At 33.4% G+C, this 25,591-nt stretch overlaps 1 protein-coding gene across 15 annotated transcripts in view; it reads left to right on the forward strand.

Annotated features, from left to right (window-relative positions):
* GABRA5 (gamma-aminobutyric acid type A receptor subunit alpha5) overlaps positions 1-6,860 on the forward strand; it is a 122,633-nt gene extending 115,773 nt beyond the window's left edge. For all 15 annotated transcript variants that reach the window (XM_056807073.1, XM_007501057.3, XM_056807072.1 and 12 more), the window contains 2 exons: positions 2,466-2,677; positions 5,488-6,860. In XM_056807073.1, the coding sequence (XP_056663051.1) occupies positions 2,466-2,677; positions 5,488-5,790 (515 nt within the window). In that variant the 3' untranslated portion in view covers positions 5,791-6,860. The remainder of the gene's footprint in view (positions 1-2,465; positions 2,678-5,487) is intronic.
* The last annotated feature ends 18,731 nt before the right edge of the window (positions 6,861-25,591 follow it).

Raw genomic sequence — 25,591 nt, forward strand, 5'->3', positions numbered from 1 at the left:
CTTAGAGTGCCATTTTTTCTTTTTTATAGTAAGTTGTTCAGAAATATTTTGAACCTCTACAAACTCTTTAAAAGGGGATATTGAAAATAATAGAATTTTTCCTAGTTGATTCAAGGTTATCATTATAGACATTCACTATTCTGTGATATAACATAAAACATTTTAAATATGCATTTATATTATTTTATTTTTGATGTACTCTTCTGAGGCTGCCCATTAACTGGGTATATTCTTGTCATTGTTCTTCCTTCTAGTAGTTTCATTCTGTTTTCTTAATCTGTTGGTTTACTATTTTGCAAAATAAAATACCAATTAATCCAATTTATCAATGTTTTTTTCATGAAAGACCATGGGATCATACATTTAATGGTGGGAGAGATCTTAAAGGTCATGTCTTCAGTCCCTTGATTTTATAGATGGTGAATTTGAAGCATAGATAGATTAAATAATTTGTCTATATTCACATAGGGAGTTAGCAGTATATCTAGAATTGAAATCTAGATCTTTTGACTGCAAATGTAACACTCTTTCTACTCCTCTACATTTAGGACTTAATTAATTTAGGAACCTTGGGAATACAGTGTATTACCATGTGCTGTTAGTGAAATTTATTTAAAAATACCAGAGGCCTTTTTCATTTATTTCTGAGTTCTATTAAAAATTACATCCAATAAGCAATTATTAAGTGATTATAATGTGCTATCACTATACTATATTTAAAAGTTATAGTTGTCTTCTATAGGTTTGAAGTATTTGGAGTAGCCCCAGTAAGTCAATACATGTATTTTCTATTAATTCTTTTTTTTTAAGCCCTTACCTTCCATCTTAGAATCAATACTGTGTATTGGTTCTATGGCAGAAGAGTGCTAAGTACTAAGCAAAGGGGATTAAGTGACTTGTCCAGGGTCACACAGCTAGGAAGTGTCTGAGGCCATATTTGAACCCAGGACCTCCCATGTTTGGGTCTGGCTCTCAATCCACTGAGTCATCCAGCTTCTCCCTTGCTATTAATTCTTGCATTTGAAAAAAGTATCCTCCCATGGATATTCTCCCTTTCCCTCCTAAAATAAAATAGTTCATAAATGAAAAGAAACCTAGTTAAAGAATAGAAAAAAAAACCTGGATTTGGAAGCATATTTTGAACCTAGATTTAGTTCTGCCACTAACTAGTTCAGGAAACCTTAGATAAATTCTTTTCTATTTTGTGTCTCAATTTGTACATTTGTAAAACAATGTTTTGGGACTAAATGTTCTTTCTAATTCTAAATGTATTTAGTTCTAAGTATATTTTAAATATTTATCAACAAAATTATTTAAATAGTGTAAAGAAAACCTGAGACACATCATTTGACTACCTAGGTAGCACACTAACTTTTTGAAGTTCCATCTGGTTCTGTATATTACACTCTATTAAACTATTAATAAATGTTATATTTGAATAGATTCATATGATGCAGCAAAGTAAAAATTAATGAATATAGCTTATTCATGCTTACATGATATAGTTATAGAGGACTTTTGCCAGGAGCTAGGAAGTCTGCTTTCTGACAACTTGTTTTTATTTTCCATTCTGAAAGGCTCTAGTTCATTATTTTTGCCTGCCTTACTTTTCAAGAAATTTGCAACATGTGTGTGTGCCTAGATTTTTTTGTGTGCTTTATCTTATAAGGGTTGAATGTTGGTTAAGATTATTAGGATCACATTGGTAGTGCCATGAGACATTTTATTCTCCGTGTTTTGAAATGTTCAAGCAGTGTATTCCTTTCTCTTTTATATTCCTTTCTGATTCTCTTATTCAACATTGGATTAGTGGAATTAAGGGAAAATGTATAAGGAAGAGTTATTTCAGGAAGAACTTCTTTCCTCTCATGGTCAAATACCTATACCCTTCAAAAGCTATCAATTGGGCTTCTATCCAATTCTATAATTTCAGAATCCCAGAAATAACACCCTTTAGAGGGCAGCATAGTGTCTTGGCAATTAAATATCCATCATCCTCCAAAGCCATGGAGGAGTGCAAAGCATCATCTTTTGCAGCCTTATAATAAATTAGAAATTCTATATTTGGGGAAAATGAAGGGCCAAGACAAATGAAAACTCAATTGCAAAAAAACAGAATATAACCTCTCCAACATGACTACATACATATACAGATTTGACTGGAATTCAAAACATTTACATTTTATGTAAATGGTGAGTGTGATCACACCATTAATCTCTCACACTTTATATAGGGATGAGAAATCATTTGTATTGTTGGAAATCCTTTGAATTTATCATTTTCTACGTTTTATATAGCACTAAGTAGAGATAGCCCCAGTGCCATAAAGTGCCATGGATCAAATTAATTCACTAATTGATTTATTAGATCTTGAATTTTATTTTTTTCTTGAGAGAGTTCAAAGTGCTGATACTAATCTATTTACTTTCCTTCCTCTTTTATTACCTGGTATTTCTGACCAAAGGAGTAACTACAGTGCTGACAATGACAACCTTGAGCATCAGTGCCCGAAACTCTCTACCCAAAGTTGCTTATGCAACTGCAATGGACTGGTTTATAGCTGTGTGCTATGCCTTTGTATTCTCAGCATTGATTGAGTTTGCCACAGTGAACTACTTTACAAAGAGAAGCTGGGCATGGGATGGCAAAAAAGCTCAGGAAGCAGCCAAAAACAAGGTATTTATTTAGATTTTTCATTTTCACAACTAAAAACATGTATTTTATTTGCTGCTGGATCAGAATGACAAGATTGATTGACTAGATCATGGATCATCCAATCTCACTATTTCTCCTCCCTTCTAATTTTGTATCATTTGACCATTTATGACTACTAATACCAGATGGGGATTCACTTGTTAGGGAAGACTTAAGAATGAAGTTGATATCAAAAGAGAAGTAGGAGATGAGAGAGCTGTGTGTGTATATTTACATGTGTGAGTATGTGTATAGCCACATAGGTAAATAGATATGTCATATAGTAAGTTGGTGAGCAACATGGAGGACATCCTGGTGAGTACAAGGATAGTAAGGAGCTTGGCATAATTGAATTTCTTATTTATGGATACTGGAATCTGCTGAGGACTTTTGAGCAAGGAAATATTATGATAATGACAATGTGGTATATTAAACAAGCAGTGGCATTAAACATGACCTAGAGGAAGACAAACAGTGGAGACAATAAGAGTGGCTAGTGTAAAATTATATTAAGCCAGGTTTGAAGTGAAAGGGAACTTTAGTACTTTGACAGTGAGATATAAGAAAGTTAATCTGAGGGACAAGTAAGATGGCAGATTGACCATCCAGGTGTCTTGAGCAAGCAACTGTATTTAGACATAGCTTAAGCCACTGTTGCTACTTGATACAACTGACCAGAAATTTGCTAACACAGGAGGTTCAAACTAATGGAAAAATCTAGTTTAAGGATAAAGATGCAGATGTCATGTATTCATGCTGTAGGAGTAAAAATAAATACTTCTAGTATTGAAAAATATATAGGAATTTTAATAATAAATTAAGAGAGAGAGTAAAGAAAAAAAAAGGTTCTTCAGTCAAGTAAGCAGAGCAAAAGAGCCAGAGACTCACACCTGAAACACTTAACCAAAAGCTCACAGAGAGAGAGAGAGAGAGAGAGAGAGAGAGAGAGAGAGAGAGAGAGAGAGAGAGAGAGTCCCACAGTGTGTCTCAGCCAAATTTATCTCCCAATCATCCTTATGCATCTTAAATGCATCTTAAAAAGGAGGATGCATCTTAAAAAGATGCTGGGAATGTAGCTTGGGTGTGGCAAATTTTCCACCTGCACAATGCATAATCTTTTGGGAATAATCAAGAGTAAGTAGCCTTGGCAAGATTCTTTGGTTTTAGTCATTGAATACCCACTGTTTAATTCACAGATGGTATCACTTTCATAAGAAACCCCACATTCTTGAATTAATGTATTTATCTAGTATACAACATCTGACTAATGAAATATCTAATGAGTTATACATAGTAACTAAGATCCAAAGAAAGTTTGTGATGGTAGTCCTATCCACTGGAGGAAAAAGAAATTTATATAAGTACATGGGAGTAATACAAGTAAAATTTATAGAAATATATAGAAATAACACATAAGTTGAGAAATTCAAATGATAAATTAGGGATAAATTGCATAAAATATTGGTTAAAAGATAGTATCATTTATTTTTCATTACACAAATGAATAAAAAAATTAGAAAACAGTTTTGGAGAATATATCACCTCCATTCTTTGGATAGTGATGAAACACAAGACGTAATGACTTCTTTCCTCTAAATATTTTTTTTTTACAGAAATAAGCTACTTACTAAGATTACTTTATGGTATTTTGTACTTCTAATAGTTGCATATAATAGTTCAAATAAATCCATTACAGTACTTAATTAATTTTATAATGTCACAATGTTATAACCTGATATATAATATTTTTTTCATTAGAATGTAAGTTCCTTAATAGGACTGTTTTTTTCCCTTTATCTCTCTATATTGAGAAATTAGTTCAATATATAGTAAATAGTAAATCAATATTTTGTCTATCTATGGAGGAAAAAAATACTGACTTAAAATAGGAGACAGTGTGAGGTAGGGTTTCAAGGTGAACTTTAAGTTGTGAAGTCTTGGGCTTAATTCCTGCTTCTATAGCCCTCTGTTTCGTCATCTGTAAAATGAAATGGTTAGACTCCATGACCTCTAAATTCTCTTCTAGCTTGATATCTATAATCCAATAATTACATGAATGATGTTAGACAAAAAATAGAAATGATTAAGGGTGTCTTTTGCTATTTTTCTTGGCAGGTAGTAATGAGGCCATTGGGTTGACAGCAGACCTGTGGATTACATGCTCATGTAGCTAAACTATCATCCTTCTTTTCTTCCCTCCATCCATCCTTCTCTCCATCCTTCTCTGCCTCCATCTATCTTTCTCTCCCTCTCTCCCTCCCTTCTTTCCTTCATTTCTCCCTTCTTCCCTCCCTCCCTCTCTTTTTTCCTTTCTCTCTCCCTCTCTTTTTTCCTTCCTTCCTTCCTTCCTTCCTTCCTTCCTTCCTTCCTTCCTTCCTTCCTTCCTTCCTTCCTTCCTTCCTTCCTTCCTTCCTTCCTTCCTTCCTTCCTTCCTTCCTTCCTTCCTTCCTTCCTTCCTTCCTTCCTTCCTTCCTTCCTATTTCATAAGCTCTTACCTTTAGGTAAGATTTATGAGGATTACATGATTACTAGCTAACTATATAACATAAGGAAATAAAAATAGAGTCACTAGTAAATATTGGTTGTTTGTATGTGTGTAAGTGTGTGTTTGTGAGATTGTCTTTCAGTTAAATCATTTCTTGAACATTCTCTAAAAATCTCTATCTGATAATATTGGAAACACACTTTAACAACTGAAGTAGTAGTGAAAGGAAGAAGATAATTGTATTTGGTACACCTCTCTTCCCTTATGCTTAAAACACGATTTGTTTACCTTTTTACTGATTTCACAGAAAAAGGAGCGGGAAATATTTATAAATAAATCAACAAATGCTTACAATACTGGAAAGATGACCCATCCCCCAAACATCCCAAAGGATCCAGCTCCATCAGGGATCTCGAATGCAACTCCTGTTCCAGTGAAACCTGTAGAAGAAAAGCCTCCTGAAAGTAAAAAGACATATAATAGCATCAGCAAGATTGACAAAATGTCCCGCATTGTTTTCCCAGTTCTGTTTGGCACTTTCAACTTAGTATACTGGGCCACATATTTGAATAGGGAACCAGTTATTAAAGGAGCCACTCCTCCAAAATAAGTTTCAGGACTCCCAAACCCTATGAGAGCCATACTTCCAGCAAAAGGATACCAAGGAGAAATTTGAGCTCTACAAGACTTTTGATATTTGGGCAATATCTTTCAGGAAAAATTTTGCATGTTTAATGATATGTTCAATAATATTGCCTTGATTGTTTCTACATGTAACCTCAGATATTTCAAAGAAGTGACATTGAAAATGGTGGTTACACAATATTCTAGAAGGTCAGAAGATGTTGAATAGCACTCAACTGTTCAGGGTCTTTTGTTGCTAGTTTACAAACAAGACAAGTTATATTTTTTAACTGCTCCAAGTATTATATACCAATGTTTTTTATACTTATATCAATTCATACTAATTTTCCCTGCTGACAAAATATTTTAGGAACTGTTCCATGACTATTTCCTGACCAAAAATCCAGGTAATAAAAATTGTTAAAGAAAATCTCATTTTAAAAAAACTATGAGTTTTCACATATGAAATAAATTACCTTTGTTAATTTTCACTTTTTGTTTTAAAATTTAGAAAAAAGTACTGCATGAGCTTATGTTAAGAAATAGAATAAGAAAATATTTATGCAGACAAGCTTTAATGACAGAAAATATACCATATGTTAGACTAACAAAATATTCTTCCCCAAACAAACAACTGGACAAATTTCTCTTGGGAAAAAAAAAAGTCATGTTTCTCCCCATTAAGCAAAATAAGTAGCACAGAAAGGAAGTGAATCATGAACACAGAAAAATGGTTCAGTGACAACATTGGAATCTTGGCCCATGTAGTAAATATATCTGAGACATACCATCTCGCTACTGCCAGTGTGTTTTGCTTCAGTGGTGAGAATCTGTAATTAGTTATTTTCAATTTTATTGCGTTGTTAAGTAATTCATGACTGATTCATTGCTCTAGTAGCTTTTGTAAATTAATCCTAAATGTTTATTAAATAAAAATATTCTACTCTTGTGGGTAAAATGTCATCTTTTATAGGCTAACATTAAGATTTTGCTGGAGTTATTTTTTAAACAAATTCATTAAGAAAATTCATCCAATAAATAGCTTGACAAATTGTTGTCAGGTCCTCTTTATTTCTTTGGGTCATGTTTTCATTTAATCAATCATGCTGCTTCATAGCAAGTATATTTTTCCAATCTAGAAGTTGGAATTGAATTAGTAAATTCACCCAAAGTCTAGAAAATAAAGATTATTTTCTTCATTTTTTTGAGTTAAGTACTACTGTGCTTAATGTCTTTCATTCATTTCTTAGATTATGGAGACTTCTTTTTTTTAAACCCTTATCTTCTGTCTTGGAATCTATACTGTGTATTGGTTCCAAGACAGAAGAGTGATAAGAGCTAGGCAACGGGGGTTAAGTGACTTGCCCAGGGTCACACAGTGGGAAGTGTCTGAGGCCAGATTGGAACCTAGGACCTCCTGTCTCTGGGCCTGGTTCTCCATCCACTGAGCTACCCAGCTGCCCCCTGGAGACTTCTTTTTGAGGATTCACTAAAGAAGGACTAGTCATATATACTATGAAACATTTGCCAGGTAATTAGTGGTATCATCAACCATCCTTAGTCCATTTTCTTTTCACATTAATATAATAAAAAAAGTATTACAGGATAAGAAGATTATTTCTGGAGGAAACTTTCAGGTAAGATTTTGATGATCAAATTTTTTCTGCTTTATTTTTGATTTAACACATTTTATTAAGACAAGAGAGAAAGTCAAAGTATATGCTAGTTCTGCCTTTGCTTTACAAACAGCATAGGAAAACTGAGCATTTTTCAACTGGTAAAATAAAAATTAATGAAGTACTTAAAGGGCATATTACTGTTAAATTCCCATTTTAATACTCAAGTTAGTTAATCATGAACCCAGTCATCAAGTCCCTGTCTTTTATTTGAGTAACACAATTATATAAATTAAAAACATTCATTCCAGACCTGTCCACAGGATCAAAATTGAGGTCCCAGAAACTGAGAAAAAATATCTAGTCTGTTAAAAAAAAGTTAATCTGAATAGGTAACAAAACTATCCATACAGATGAAATCACATATCTTTCAAATATTCCAATATTTGGGACTAAAATAAGACTGGTATTATTGCTTGAAATCTCGTCTTATGAAGGAAAATAACATATTCTTTTCCCCTCAGTACTTCAGAAATGTAGTTTGAATGTTATAGTTTAATTCAGAGTATAATGACATAATTTATAATGATTATAGTCATTGGATTCTTTTCAAAAGTGTAATTATAATAGGTGTAATAATGTAAAACAATTAGGTCACTGTTATCTGTGACAATGAGAATAAGGATGGACTTGTGTTATTGAAATGAAGAATTCCCATCCTTCCTTTAAGTTTAAGCAATGTCTTTCATCAACTGAGGGAAAGTAAAGAATTGTAAAATCACCTTCTCCATACATATTTCATTCCTATTCTTTATGATGGAGGGGTCAAAGTATGCAGTGCCTGCATCACACTAGATAACTGAACTAAATTAAAATATAGTTTGAATCTGTGTTGGTCTATTAATAAAAAAAGAAATACATTTTACATGTCAAATATGTCTTTGTCGATGTACAGCTCCCAGGGATCTTTATTTATAGTTTTGTGTTCCCTATTTCTACTTGAGTTTTACACCACTTTCATAGAAGTAACGGTATCATGAAAAGTAGACAAAATCCGAAACATGAGAAGAGACTATCAAGGAAAATCTCACAATGTATTATATCACCTTTGCTACTGTTCAAACATTCCTAGTCTTGGGGGCAGCTGGGTAGCTCAGTGGATTGAGAGCTAGCCCTAGAGACAGGAGGTCCTAGGTTCCAATCTGGCCTCAGACACTTCCCACTGTGTGACCCTGGGCAAGTCACTTGACCCCCATTGCCTAGCCCTTACCACTTTTCTGCCTTGGAGGCAATACACAATATTGACTCCAAGATGGAAGTTAAGGGTTATAAAAAATAAAAAATAAATTTCTAGTCTCTTTGTCTTTGTTAATTTCTTTTTATGATGATTGAGATATTTTTTGCTATTATTTTTATAAAAATTAAAAAAAATATTTCAATTACATGTAGAAAAAAAGTTTAACACTTGTTTTCTGACCTTTTACCATACAAATTATCCCCTCTCTTGCTTTCCTGCCCCCCCACAGATGGTAAATAATCTGATAAAGGCTAATGTAATATAGATTTCCATATTTCTCATGTACTGAAAGAAAATATATATTGCAGGTGGAAGGAAAAAATCATGGAAATAAGGTGAGAAATGTCATTATTTAATCTGAATTTATCTTTCAACAATTCCTTCTATGGTTGTGGTAGTATTTTTCCTCATGTGTCCTTTGGGGTTGTCTTGGATCCTTTAATTGCTGATAATAACTTAATCATTTACAGTTGATGATCATAAAATGTTTTGAATATTGTATACAACATTCCCCTAGATCTAATCACTTCACTTTTCATCAATTGATATGTCTTTCCAAGTTTGTTTGTTTATTTTCCTGAAACTGTCCTATTGTTTCTTTTGGCACAATGATATTCCATCATAGCCATATACCACAATTTATACAGCCATTTATCAACTGAAGGGCATTCCTTCAGTTTCCAATATTTTGTCAACACAAAAAGAATTGCTACAAATACTTTTGTAAAAGTAAATGCTTCCCCTATCTTTGCTATCTTTGGATTATGGACCTCGGGGTGATATTTCTGTGTCAAAAGGAATGCACAGTGTTATTGCTGTGTGGGTATGGCTCAAAATTGCTCTCTAGAATGGTTGTAAGAGTTCATAGTTTCATCAAGAGTATATTACTAGTGTTCCAATTTTTTCTCACATCACCTCCAGCACATATTATTTGCCTTCTTTTTTCATATTAGCCAGTCTAATAAGAGTGAGGTGGTATTTCAAAGTTATTTTATTTGCATTTTTCTAATCAATAGTGATTTGGATCATTTTTTTATATGACTAGAAATGGCTTTGATTTTTCCTCCTGAAACCTGCCTTTGATCAAATATCATTTGGGAAGTGACTTGTATTCCTATAAATTTTCTTCAGTTTTCTACATATTTGAGAAAAGAGGCCTTTGTCAAAGACACTTGCTATAATTTTCCATCATCCAGTCATTTGTTGCCCTTCTAATCTTGGTTGCATTGTTTTTGTTTCTGTAAACCCTTTTTAATTCAATGTGATCAAAATTATCCATTTTACTTCATGTTATATCTATATATCTATCTAATATTTTGCAATAATTTTTCTCTTATCCATAAGTCTATCAGGTAAACTATTATGTGCTCTCTTACACTGTTTAGAGTATCATCCTTTATTTCTAGATCATGTATCCATTTTAATTTTATCTTGCTATATAGTATGAGATGTTGGTCTAAACCTAGTTTTTGCCATCTGGTTTTCTAATTTTCATAGTAGTTTTTGTCAAATATTGAGCTCTGCCCTCAAAAGTCTGGCTCTTTAGGTTTATTGAATACTAGGTCACTATGAACAATCAATATACCATATGTTGCTTACCTAAAGTATTCCTATGATCTACTACTTTATGTCTTAGTTCTAGATTGTTTTGATAATTATTCATTTATAATACAATTTGAGATCTAGCATAACTAGATTTCCATCCTTCATATTTTTTTCATTCAGTCTCATGATTTTTTAAAATATTTTGTTCTTCCATTAGAATTTTGTTGTTTTTTCTAACTCTGTGATATAATTTTGGGATAGTTTGATTGGTATGGCACTGAACAGGCAGATTTGCCATTTACATTATATTGGTTCAGCCTACCCATGAGCAATTAATGTTTGTCCATTTGTTTAGCTCATTTGTGGGAAAAGTGTTATAAAATTGTGTTCATATAGTTTCTGGGTTTGTTTCGGTACATATATTCCCAGGTATTTTTTATTGTATTTAATTACTTTGAACAGAATTTCTCTCTTTATCTCTAGCTCTTAGAAATCATTGGGGGTACATAGAAATGTTGATGGCTTTTGTGGATTAATTTTAAATTCTGCAACTTGGGTAAAGTTGTTAATTGTTTCAATTAGTTTTTTAGTTGATTTTTTGGGATTTTAGAAGTATATCATATTATCTGTAAAAAGGAATTCGCTAAAGAAGGAGTAGTCATATATGACTATTTTAACACCCTCAATTTATTTTTCTTCTCATTGCTAACATTTCTCACAGTTTTAATACAATATTGGAAAGTTGTAGTGATAATGGATATCCTTGATTCACCCTTAATCTTATTGGGAAAGCTTTAAGCTAATTTCCATTAGAATAATGCTTGCTGATATTCATCATTTTGAAGAAAGCTCCAATCATTCCAGTGTTCTCTAATGTTTTCAAAAGGAATACTGACAAGTGCAATTCATCAAATTATTTGCAGGTCAGGGAACAGGATCAGTGAAATGTGGTTGGGATCAGGAGGGCCAAAGATAGACTTACAGACATATTCAAGCCCTCAAGCTGATCAGTGACAAAGTTTAATGATTTCAGGTACATACTTATAGAGAAAGTTACATAGGCTAAGGGATTGGGTAAACCTTTTGCAGGGGCAATGGTTAATAATGATAGTAAAATGGAGAAAATGCATTTAGATCACCTAAGTGGCTCTAAACAGAGCTTTCTCTAGGTGATAATTCAATATGTCAGTAGAATTCCTATATCAGTAATTTCGAGGAAGAACATATAGGTTTTGAGGAGGGGTTGAATTCTCATACTGAGGAGGCAAGCTACATGTCTGGCTACTTCTAAGCTATGTCTTCTATGCAGAGACCTTGCAAGCTGGGATATATTAGACATTTCCAAAACCTTACTTGATAGAAAGCCTTGTGTAAGGCTTATATAAGCCTTATATCTTCTTATGCTGTTCCCACAGAATAGGTTTTGAATTTTGTCAAAGGCTTTCTGCCTTTTCTGTTTTATAGATAACTATATGCTTTCTGTTGGTTTTATGATATGGTCAATTATGCTGATGATTTTCCCAATATTGAGCCATCCCTGAATTCCAAATATAAAACCCACTTGTCATAGTGTATGATCCTTGTGATATAATGTAAACTCATTTCTAGTATTTTATTGAAATTTTTTTCAGCAATATTCATTAAAGAGATTGGTCTATAGTTTTTTTGTCTGTTTCTCTTTTTGGCTTGGATATCAGTAATATAAAATGGCTGTGTAATTAAAGGAATTGGTTAGAATTTCTTAATCTATTTTTTCCAAATAACTTATATAGCATTAGTATTAATTGTTTTTGAATGTTTAACAGAATTTACCTGTGAATCCATTTGACCTTGGAGATTTTTTTATTTGGGAATTTATTGATAGTGTGTTCAATTTTTTATGCCGTAGGATTATTTTACTGTAGTGACTACTCTTCTATTAATTTTATAAATTAATATTTATTTATCCATTTCTTAGATTGCCAGATTTATTTGTATACAGTTGGGCAAAGTAATTCCTCATAATTGCTTTTATTTCTTCTTCATTAGTTATGAATTTACCTTTTACATCTTTGTGATACTGATAATTTAGTTTTCTTTTTTAAAATAAAATTAATAAATCATTTATCTATTGATTATTTTTAATTATTGTATTTTCATAAAAACAATTCTTTGTGTTACTTATTAGTTCAAAAAAACAACTTCAATTTTATTAAATTCTCCTTTGACTTCCAATTTGGTGTTTAATTCAGGATTTGGGATTTTTTCTATTTTTTAGTTGTATGCCCAAATTATTGATCTGTTCTTTATTATATTGATGTAAATGTTTAGAGATATAAATTTCCCACTAAATAATGGTTTGACTGCATACCATGAATTTTGATAAGTTGTCCCCTTAATGTCATTCTATTTAATGAAATTCTCAATTGTTTCTACAATTTGATATTTGCCCCACTCATTCTTTATTATAATGTTATTTTGCTTCCATTCAATTTTTTAATCTTTCTGCTATGCTCTGTTTAATGTGATTTTTATTGCATTGTGGTCCAAAAAACAAAACATTTAATATTCTGCTTTTCAACATTTGGTTGTAAGGTTTATATGCCTTATTATATGGACAGTTTTTATGAAGGTGCCATGTACTGCTGAGAAAAAAGTATATTCCTTTCTATATTTTCATTCAGTTCTCTTCAGAGATCTATCAAAGCAAACCTTTCTAAAGTTTTATTAACTTCCTTTTTGTTGTTGTTGTTTTATTAGATTTACCTAGTTCTGAGAGGAGAAGTTTGGGTTCTGCACCAGAAGAGTTTTACCATATATTTCCTCCTGAAATGCATGCAATTTTTCCTTTAGGAATATGGATGCTTTGCCATTTAGTGCATACATGTTTAGGATTGATATTGCTTCAGTATCTTTTTTATCAAGGTACAGTTCTTTCCTTATCTCTTTTTAATTAGATCAGTTTTTACTTTTGCTTTATTTTAGATAGCTATCCCTGAATATTTTTTCTCTTTCATTTTAAAAAGTTTTTTTTCTTTTTTTTTCCTTTCTAGATTACATGTTGGAACAATTTTCAGTAATATTTATTTTTACATTTTTCAATCCATTTTCTCTCCCTCCCTTCTACCACTCCACCTGCCCCAAGATAGCAAGTAATATGATATAAGTTGTACATTTGTTAACAATACATATTTCCATATTCAACTTCTGAAAGAAGACACACTTATGATGTAGGAAATAAAGTGAAAATACATTCAGTCACTTGCTTCTATAGCAGTGGATAGCTTTTTTCATCATAAGTTCCTTGGATTTGTCCTGAATCTTTGCTCATAGGAATGTTGATCTTCATACTTTACTACTCTTATTATGTACAATTTTCTCTAGTACTTTTCAACTCATTTTGCATCACTTCATAAGTCTTTCCAGGTTTTTCTATTATAATAGAAATTATAATCTGTGTAAAACTGTTGTGTTTTAACTGGATACTCTGGCAGGCTAAATAGCTGCTAGTATGGGGACACTTGAGGACTGCCTAGTTAAAATGGGGATAGAAGAGAGATGCTGCTTGAGAGATAGATGCTAACCCCCTCCTCCCTTCACTCCCTCCCTTTTTCCACCCTCTCCCTCTCAGTTTCTTCTGAAGCTTGTGGCTTCTCCCCTCCCCCCTGAGTGGACTATGATATTTATGAGGAAAAATTTCTTCCTTTCCTTTCTCAGGTAAGGAGGTTTATTGGGAAACAGGACAAGGAAACTGAGGTGAGAGGGATGAGGGTTTCCCTAATCTAAAATGAAGATTACGAGGTTTTGGGAAGTCATAGCTGTGACAGGGGGACAGTCAGAGAGATAGAGGACAACTATTAAGTCTTCTTTTCTTCTTTCAATTCACAAAGGCACCAAGGTCTCTCAGTCTAACTCCAGAAGCACCCCGCCCCCCAAGGATCCTTCAGCCTGGGACAGAAGCTAATAGGATCAGTTCAGCTTCTTCTCTTTCCAGCCAGGCTTGCCTCCCTTGGTCAGTAACCCCAGAGAGTCAAAGTCTCAGTTTTTCTGTCCTTTCTTGGTCAGTCACCCCCAGAGAGAGCCAGCATCAGATCCTCTCCCCTCATCAGCTTCAACTGCCTCCCCTGGGAACATTCCATTTGGAATCTTCATCTTGATTGACAGACAGGTCCCCAGCCTTGTTCTGCATGCCTCTCTCTTCAAGCCTCTTCCACACTATGATCTTATTTTTTGTCATTTCTTGTAGCATAACATCATACATGAAAATCAGTCTTACAACACAATTGCTACCTCAGCTTTCTTCCTTCCTTCCTTCCTTCCTTTTTTTCTTTTTGCTCAACCTTTGGCTTAGGCATAGTAGATTTTGATCCAGTCTTTTACTTTTAATCTATGAGTGTATTTCTGCTTTAAAAGTGTTTCTTGTAGACAGCATATTGTGGGATTCTTTCTGGCTTTTTATCAACTCTTTTATCTTCTTCCATTTTGGGAGTTAATTCATTCTGTTCAAATTCACAGTTATGATTGCTACATGTTTCTCTCCACATCATTTCGCCCTGTTTATCTTTCTTTTCCTCTCCTTTCAGACTTTCCCTATTCACAAATGTTATTTTTTTTTCTTTCTGACTACCACTTCCCCCAAGTTCAACCTCCCTTTTTTCCATTCCCACTTTTCTTATGTTGTCTCCCCTTTTTATCTCTCTATAGGTAAGACGGGTTTCTTTATCTAATTGCTTATGGATAGTATTCCAACTTTTCATCAATTCCAATGAGAGTAAGGTTAGAGCATTGCCCAACATTTTCCCTCATTTTCTTGTCCACTATATTCATTCTTATGTGCCTACTCATGTGATATAATTTTCTTTCTTAATCTCTTTATCTTCTATATTCTTCTTTCTTATATCTTTATTTTATTTTTCACCTTATTGATATATCACCCCATCATATTCAATTTACTCTTTTTGCTCTCTGTTCCAATTACTGCCCTAATAATGATGAAGTTCCTAAGTATCTTCCGTACCTTATGGATCCTAATTTAGATACCTTAGGTACTTCAAGTACCATAGATATCTTAAGTTTTTTGGTTTTCATTTTTATAATAGTAAAGAAATCAGTTTAATGCCAGTTTCCCTTAATTACATTAAGCATTTGAAGTACTTTAAGTATCACTTGTATAGTAGATATTTTAAGTATCCTAGTTAACATTTAATCAGGAATATGATCAGTTTAATCTCACTTATTCCTTTGAGTTTTTTCTTCACAGTTTTCCTTTTTATGCTTTTCTTAAGTGTAATATTTGATCATTCAACTTTCTAATTTTCTATTCAGCTCTGTTTTGTTTTGTTTTGTTTTGTCAGAAATGCTTAGAGCCCTTCTACTTCATTAAATCTGTACTTTTTCCCCTGGAGTATGAGATGTTCAGTTTCACTAAGCATATGATTCTTGGTTGTTGTCCTAAATCTTTGTCTTGAAGAATATCATATTCCACACATTTTGGTCTTTTAATGCAGAAACTTCTAGGTCCTGTGTAATGCTTACTATGACTCTACAATATTTGATTTTTTCTGACTGCTTGCCATATTTTAACATTGGTCTGGGAATTTAGGAATTTGACTTTCATAATTCTGAGTTTGTTAAATTTGAACTCTTTCAGGCAGTAGAAGGTGGATTCTTTCAATTTCTATTTTTCCTTTCATTGGAGAACATGAGTAGTTCTTCCTTATAACTTATTGAAATATGGTATCAAGGCTTTTTTTTTATCATGGCTGTCAGGCACTCCAATGATTCTTAGACTATTTCTCCTGGATCTATTTTACAGGTCAAGTTTTTTTTTCAACAATATATTTCAGATTTTCTATTTCTTTTTCATTCTTTTGAACTTGCTTTACTGTTTCCTGCTGTCTTGTGGAGTCCATAGCTTTCATTTGATTGACTGTTTTTCAGGGATTTCTTTTTCTTTGAGGCATTGCACTTTTTTAGAGTAATTTTCCTATTTGAGGTTCCCCTTTTTTGGGATCATGTTTTCTTCAGTGAGTTCATGCTCTGGGCTTTTGACTTTTTCTATAATTTTATTTTTTATTTTTCTTTTACATCTCTATTATTTGTTTCTTGATCTTCTTATGGACTTCTGGGAATTCACTTTAGGCTTTATATCTTTTCACATTTGCTTTTGAAGTTTTACACATTTTCATATCAGCATTGTTGTCCTCTTCTGAGCTTTCATTTTGGTCTTCCCTTTTGTTGAAATAACTTCCAAGGTCAGGTCTTTTCTTTGTCCTTTACTCATTTGTCTGGGGTTTCTTTTTTGTTATCTTGCCTATAGGTAGAGGTTCAGCTCCACTTCTGGGCTGGAAATAGTACTGTTCCATGGTTTCCCAAGGTGCCATGTTTGATGGATTTAATTGGATTCTACCTCTCAGCTGCCAGATCCCCTTGCTGTTGGGAAAACAAGATAGTTCCTTCCAGTGATAATCCTCCTAAGTGTGCTCACACTGACCCACTCTTTAATCTCCTCAGCATGAGCTTGCACTGGTCCATTCCTCATGCTGCTGATTTCAGTGCTCTTACCTCTAATGCCAGTGCTTGGAGCTGGCTACCCCTCACATTTCTAATTCTACTGTTTTTCCATTTTACCTCAACATATGCACTGGATCACTCTTTATACTGATTCCATTGCTTTCAATTGTTATCCCAGCTAGACAAGTTCTTCTTGTTGCCCCTCTAGTTTTTCTTTGCCTGAAACCCTGCTTCATTCACTTTGTTTTATTTTGTTTTCATACTATTTCTATTACTTAAAAATTTGTCTTGAAGCATTTTTTTTCCTCTTGAGGTTCTTTGGAGTTGGATTTAGATAAGCTTTTGGCATTCCTTATTTTATGTTGATTGCCAAAAACAGAAATCTACACCTGCTTTTTTTTTCCCTTTAGTTGATGCATAATAAATTCTTCTCTAGCCCCTTAACTTTTTTCAGGTGTTTTTGCTTCAATTTTCATTTGACCCATTCTATTTTTAGTGAGCCGTTTTCTTCACTGAAATTTTCCACACACTTGAATTTTTCTGTCAAAAAATCCCTCTAATTTTTTAATGTTTTTTCAAGTTTTCCAGGGGTTCTTTTAGGTACTGACACACTTTTACCCTTGCTTTTGAGCCTTCACATGTTTCCATGTTGGCATTGTCCTATTCCAAGTACATATTTTGATCTTTCTTGTCACTAAAGTAACTTTCTAAGTTCAGGTTTTTTTTCTGACTATTGGTAACCTTAAACATTTTTATATTTTTTTCTTCTTGTTACCTTAATTATACACTGAAGTTCTGCTTTTTTTCTGCTATAGAGGGAGTGTTGTTTCAAGTCTACAGTGTAGTCTGATTTGGTGCTTGGGATATTTCAAATTTTTCCCATAGTATGCACTTGGTGGGTTAGCTTGTATAGTTTCCTGCACAGAAGATTATACTTTGTTCCAGTTGAATTCTGCTCTCCTTGATGTTAGCTCCCCTGGTGTTTCAGGATGTGGGTATGTTCCCAATAGTACTTTCCCCTCAGGCCATCCTAGGTGGGATGATCCAGCTTTTGTTACCTTTCCCCAGGATTGTGTTCTGTGTCCTGGTCCCACCCACACTCTCTCCTAAGGTACATTCTGTTGACTGGTCCCATGGATATTCTTTCTAGACACACTGCATAGACTGGTCCTATGTATTCCTTTTCCAGATCTACTTCTGGTGAACTAGTTCTGTCTATATCTTTTCCTTTATCATGTGAAGTAAGTTGATTCAAACAATGCCTTTCCCAGCTGTGCTGAGAGGATTGGTTTCATCTGTACCCCCTTCTGGTCTGTGCTCTATAGGCCACTCTTTCCTGTACCTTTTCCTGGACTGAGCTTAGTGGAATGGTTCAGGAGGTTCTTTTCCTAGTATTGTTCAAACTGTCCACCTGCATCCTCTCCTGTGCTACATTGAGTGGACTGGTTCCTCTGGTTACCTTCCCCTGGCTCACATTGGGTAGGCTGGTATCTGATCCTGGGCAAGTGGCTTAACCTTGTTTGCCTCAGTTTCCACTTCTGCAAAATGAACTAGTGAAGGAAATGGCAAATCACTATAGTATCTTTGCCAAGAAAACCCCAAATAGGGTCACAGAAGAGACCAAACAACTATGACAATGTTAGAAACAGGCTCAACAATATTCAAAATGTAGTACTAATTGTATATAAAAGAGCAAAAGAAACAGAAAAGGGTCATATTCAAAAAGATCTCTCGAATCCTCTAAAGGACTCCTTTTCCTTGGGACATGGACAGTTCTCTTATAATACCAACATGAGTAGTTCTGCAAAAGTGGAGGAGGCAGGGGAATGCTACATCATGCCATTGTTCTTTTTGCTGAACTTTGCCACTATATGTCAGCTGCCTTATCTATCTCCCCTTGAACCTTCCTTCTCTCATTGATAAGTTCCTCCTGAAACCACCATTTTGAGGAAGGACCCAGACAAGGCCTGCTTCACTTAATGAAACTTTGCTAGCGCCCTACCAATCCCCTCTAACTATCTCATCCTTACACTTCCTGGCCTGCTCCCCACCAGCTCCACAGATATTCAACTCCTTTTTATGTGCTATCTCTCCCCACCCCCTTACAATGTAAACTCTTTGAGAACAGAAACTGGATCCTCTGGAAGAGAAGAAATAATTTATGCTAGTTGACTGGTTGACCTGCATGTACATCTTGATGTTCTGTCTCTGGCAACATTCCTCTTATTTCTACTCTCTGCTATGTTTGTGCTCTATTCCCATTATATATTATGGGTTCCTCTCCATGGTTTACAGTTCCCTATATTACATCTCCATCCAACGGATGATGTTCCTTAGTGACCCTCTTTAGGATGTACTACTGAGCAACTGACTCATATACTGATCTTCAGCTGACAGAGCTATAACTCCAAATAGGGTATCTCCAAACTATTATTGTTTGTTGTTGTTTTTCAGTAGCCCCAGAAATGTCTCAAATAGAATCTCTCTTTTGAAGGGTTTGCATGGATCTCTGTTTTCCACTTTATTCTATACATGGTTAGTATAGAACTGTTTATTATTTCTTTCCCCAGTTCAGGACACTTGTATAGGATTCATTTAAACATTCATTAATATCTCTTTTGTGATTTTAAGAGAAAATCATATCTTTTTTATGTTCTATTTAATATTTTCCTCTAGTACAGCTGACCTGGGTAATGTAAGTTTCTCTGGACTGATCTTCAAAAAGTAGCAAGAGAGACTTTCAGAACAAGGACCTCAGACCAGAGGAATAAGATTTTTAAAATTCGGTTTTGTGTGTATATCAGAGTTGTGTGGTGGAAAATTGTCTAAGTTTAAATAAAACACAGTCCCTTTCCCCATGAAACTTAAAATGTAATCATTCAGAGATAGGAGAAATTCATTTTGTTAGTTGTCCTGTCCAACTGTTAGTAGACCTGTCCAACAGTTTAGACACTGTCTGAAGTTTTGTTGGCAATGACACTGCACTTGGTTTGCTATTTTCCTCTCCTGCTAATTTTATAGATGTGGAACTGAGGCAAACAGGGTTAAATTTTTTGCCCAGGGTCAAACAGATAATAAATGTCTGAGGCCTGATTTGAACTTAGAAAGAATCTTTCTGGACTTCGAGTCCAATACCCAATCCATCATACCACCTAGCTGCGCAGTTTACTTCCATTTGTTTGATTAAGCCAGAGATAATGATGATATTTTATCTAAATATTCAATTTAGTTTATATCCTAATATTAATATATTTAAGCCTATATACAAATTTCAAAGAATATTCACTGAATTTAATTATTTTCCATCAGAATCCATTATACTTGAAAAGTAAAATATAATTTAGAATTTAAAAAATGAATCTCATGTGATCTTATTCTTATAATAAATACTAAAAACCTAGAACATATAAACACATGCAAGCATTTAAAAATGTTTGTTTGAATTGTATAATTATTAAAAATTGCAGATTCATAACTTTTTGATTGAGCAAAAAGTAAAATTTATTGGTATAACTATATAACCATATATAACTTTCAATACCCTATTCTGTGCATGAAGTACATTATATGCATGAAGTACAAGAGATAAAATTCAAAATTTTATTTTTTTTAACAATAGAAGCAGTTATGTTTAATAGAGAGATAGTAAAATGTTATAAAAGAAAGATTTGGAGTAAGTCTGAGAACTTATTTTCACATCCTTTCTTTCTCATTAGTTGTGTGATTTGAGGTAAATAATTCCCTTTCTCCAAATTCCAATTTCCTCAATTGAACAAAAAGACAGTTAGACTATCTTAATGCCATGGTCTCTTCTAGCTCTAAATTTTATGAGTGTCATTGTTGGAAATTTTGCAGATTGCAGAAAATTCTCTTTAAGATTCCACTGCTAGGATACCAGATTCTAAATTACATTGTAAAAGAGTAATTATCAAAACTATCTGGTACCAAGAAATATAAAAACAGATAAGTATAACAGGACATACAACAAACTATATTAAAATATTATAATAATTTTATATTTGACAAAAGCATAGAGATTAGTTTTGGGAATAAGAAATAACTAGTAAAATTGTTGGGACAAATTAAAAGTAGTTTGGCAGAAACTAGGTATATATGAATATCTTACAGCATTCTTCATAATAGATACATGATCTAAAAATAAAAGAAGATATAATAAGTAAATTAGAAAAGCAGGAAATATATTACATATCAGAATTATGGATAAGAAGGGAATTTATGAGCCAAAAAGAAATGGAGAACCAAAATGGGTATATTATTTAGACATAAAAGGTGATGCCATTAGTAAATTAGGGGAACATGGAATAATTTTCCTGTTAGATCTTTGGAGAGGCAAAAAATTTATTGCCAAAAAATAGAGAACATTACAAGATGTAAAATGAGTAATTTTGACTATATTTAAAAAAGTTTTACTGCAAACAAAATCCATGTAACTAAGATAAAAGGGGAACAATAAGTTGGTAAAAATTTCATAACCTATTTCTGTGATAAATGGCTCATTTCTCAAATAGAGACCTAAGTTTAATTTACAAGACTACAAACTATTCCCCAATTGACAAATGATCAAAGAATAAGAACAAGCAATTTTAAGATGAAAAAAAAAGAAACCAAAGTTATCATAACAATAATCATATAAAAATGTTTCAAATGACTTTTAACTAGAGAAATGCAAATAAAAACAACTCTGAGGTCCCACCTTACTTCTATCAGATTGGTCCATAAGAGAGTAAAGGAGCATGAACATGATAAATGTTGGAGGGGAGAACAAAATTGGGATACTAATGCATTATTGATGGAAATGCAAACCGATCCAACCATTCTGGAGGACAATTTGGCACTATGCCCAAAGGGCTATAAAACAATATATATCCTTTGATCCAGTCATATCACTTCTAGCTCTGTATCCCAAAGAGATAAAAAAGACCTTTTGGTCTTGTACAAAAATATTTATGACAACTTTTTGTAATGGCACAAAGCTGGAAATTGAGGGGATGTCCATCAATTGGGCAATGGCTGAACAAATTGTGTTGTAAGAAATGATGAAAAAGATGATTTCAGAAAGAGCCGAAAAGATTAACATGAACTGATGCAGAGTGAAATAAGCTGAATATTTTACACAGTAACATCAATATTATATGATAATCAAACATGAAAGACTTTGCTACTTTCAGCAATATAATGTCCCAGGACAATTCTGAAGGACTTAAACAAAGAATGCTATCCACCTCCAAAGAGAGAACTATTAGAGTTAGAAGGTACTTCAGGAATCAGCTGGGCAACTCAGTGGATTGACAGCCAGGCTTAGAGATAGGAGGTCCAGGGTTCAATTATGGCCTGGGACACCTCCTAGCTGTGTGACCATGGGCATGTAACTTAACCCCCATTGCCTAGCCCTTTCCACTCTTCTGACTTGGAACCAATACATAGTATTGATTCTAAGGTAGAAGTTAACAGTTTAAAAATGATGCACTTCAAAGCATACCATTTTCACCTTAGTTTATTTGGGTTGTCATTTTGATTTTATGGAATTATTCTATTACAACAATGACCAATATGGAGGTACGTTTTCCATGATAATAAATGTATAACCCAGATTAAATGGGGAAGGGACAACTTGTATCATACAACCTCAGAAAACTTTTGTAGAAAATTGTTATTACATGTAATTTATAAAATAAAATATCTTTACAAAAAAGAATTTGAGAGAATTATGAGATATAAAATGCATAATTTTGAATACAATAAATTGAAATGGTTTTGCAAAAATAAAACATGTTGCCAAGATTAGAAGGAAAGCAGAAAATTGTGAAAAATAATTATAGAGAACCTCTCAGAGTTCTCATAACTAAAATACATAGAGCACTCTGTCAAGTTTATTAGAATAAGTTATCCTCCAACTCATAAATGGACAAATGATATGAACATTTTTGGATAAAGAAATCAAAGTAATATATAGACATGTGAAAAAATGTTTTGAATCACTACTTATTAGAGAAATGCAAACAAAACAATTCTGCGATATCTCATACTCATCAGATTGACTAAAATGACAAAAAGGCAAAATGACAAATGTTGGAAAAGGATGTGGAAAAATGGGATCATTAATATACTATTGGTGGAACTATGTACTGACCCAACTGTTCTGAAGAGAAATTTAGAATTATACCCAGAGTATTATGACACTGTGTATTCTCTGTTTCTCAAGAAAATTAGGGAAAATGCAAAAGAACCAATAAGTTCCAAAATATTTATAACAGCTCTCATTGTGGTGGCCAAAAAAAAAAAAAAGGATATTCAGGGGATTTCCATTCTTTCACTGGGGAATGGCTAAAGAAATTGTGCTATATGATTGTAAAGGAATACTACTGAGCTATAATAAATGATAAGGCTAATTTAAAAAACAACTTGGAAAGAACTATATGGGATAATCGACAGTGAAATGAGTAGAATCAAGAGAACATACATAGCTATAGATTTAATATTTAAAAATAAATTGTGAATATTTTGTCCAGAGAATGAACTGAAAAATAGAAACACAGAAGACAATTTGTATATACACATTTTCCCCTGGATATTCCTTTCTATGATATGAAGAGAAGAGGGAGGGTTTGAGACACTTTAATTCTATTGATAAAAAATAAAATTGCACTAAGAAAGATTCTACTACTAGATATATAATCAAGAAGTGTCACTGGGGGAAAGAAAGGCTCCATGTACACCAAAATATTTACAGCAGTGCTTTTTGTGGTAACAAAAAATGGAAATAAGTTAAATGATCATTGATTAAAGAACAATAAAGCAAATTGTGGCAAATGAATTAATTGTGGTGGTGTAAGAAATAAGGAGCCTACTGAATACAGAGGAGTACTGAAAGACTTACTTGAACTGGAGTAAAGTAAGCAGTCATGAAAATAATATAAAATATTACTATGATGATATTAATGGAAAGAACCATAACTACAAAATACAGATAATACTTTTGAAATTATAAAGCTTAATCTTGGTTACCAATATATGAGAAATTTTGCCTATTCCTATGTCCCTTTAAAAAGGTTGAGTTAATTAGTTAAGATGTTGTAAATAACTTGGATTTTGTGATTGATTGGTTTTCCTGAATCATTTTCTATTCTTTTAGTTACTAAAATAAATTTTTGTTCTAAGGGATGCCTCTCTAAGTTGAAGAATTAAAGATACAGGTGAAATTTAGGTTATACTAAAAACCAGATGCCAATAAAATATATTACAATTCCTTAATATTTGAAAAAGGAAAAAAATCATCATTCTGTTGTGGGAAATTATTTGGAGGTGATATTTTCAACCTGTAGAAGACTGAAGAAAAGATGCTTTTTTTCACATTTGACTTTGAGACAAAGCATTGATAAAATTCCCTCCTCTTTCTTCTTTGGAAATAGTTTTAGTATGCTACTGACACCAATGCAGTCTAGCATTACACTTTAAAAAATCAGAACTTATCTTTCTAGCTATCCTCTGTGAGGGTATTCATTTTGTATGTTTGTGTTTTATTCTGTACACACAAAAAGCTAATAAAATGAGCATTTCTATATTAGAACATAAACTTTGATAATTACTCCTGCCTGCCCTCCAGTTAGGATTCTAGGAGTACCCTGAGGGTTTTTTCCCTAATACTTGCCCCAAGATGATCACCAGTTATTTTCCCCAATATTACTGATGACCAATTCATATCATTTTGCTTTTACAAGATATATTTTGTGCTTCATTTGGTAGAACCTATATTTTAGTTTTTTTAACTAATGTCCAAATTAAATTGGAATGCTTGTGTGTGAGTATGATACAAAAAACCCTTGATACATTCCATATTAAAAATAAACAAAGACTGTGGGAAATGTGGGTGGAGGGGAGGGAGGGAAATAAAGTGAGTATTGTAACCAAAAAATAAAATAAAAATAAAATAAATAAACAAAGAAATTTATAGAGAAGTCAGAGTCAAAGCACAATAGCCTTCCAAACTAAGAATGCATACATTTTTACTATCTTTGTCCTATGGAGAGTGATCTTAAGCTTGTAGTTGTGACTACCAAACCTTATTCTCACCAAGTTCATTTCAGAGTTTGTTATAGCCAGTGGACAAGTCACTTACTTGCTTAAAGGTGTAATGGTTAAAGGAATTGTTGAGGATTGAAGAAGTATAGGGGATAACAAAGGTTTTGTAACAGGGAATGGAAGATTTGAAGGGACAGAGGGGATATGAATGCTGGTGAGGTAAAAGGAGAGAGATAACCCCTGCTGAAAGGCTGTCTTTGAAAAATGGGCTTCCTGAGAAATGGGTCAACTATGATAGCCTGAGGGGATGTCTTCTCTATTGTTTGATGTTGAAGATTTTCAGGAAGGTAAACCCTCCTGAGGGACCATGGTCACCTGGCAGGGGTCCAATAAGGACCATTTATGTTTGAATGACTGTCCTTAGAATGACTGTCTGCTCCCTATATGTACCCTGAAATGATAGTCCTCTTATCTGCCTGAGGGTTATTTAACTCAAGATGGATTTAATAACAAGTTTGGATCAGGATGGTATCAGGGTAGAGGGAAGAGGGGTTCCCTATACTTTGCCACAGATTGGGTTTGAGTCTCTCTCAGCTTTTGAGCTGAGGCCAGGCCTTGCAGGCTGGTGGAGGGTTCCTTCTATTCTTGTCTATGTTAATCTATGATAGCTTTCTTAAGTTCAGAGTCTTAGCAGTAGACAGCAAGAGGAAGAAAGGGTTCTGACCTTCAGAGCTGGTTGAGCCTGTCTCTCTAGGCTAGTGCCCCTAAAGACCAGCCTTACAGTTCAAACTGCTCCC

This window comes from Monodelphis domestica, chromosome 8 (assembly GCF_027887165.1).
Source record: "Monodelphis domestica isolate mMonDom1 chromosome 8, mMonDom1.pri, whole genome shotgun sequence".
NCBI lineage: Eukaryota > Metazoa > Chordata > Mammalia > Didelphimorphia > Didelphidae > Monodelphis > Monodelphis domestica.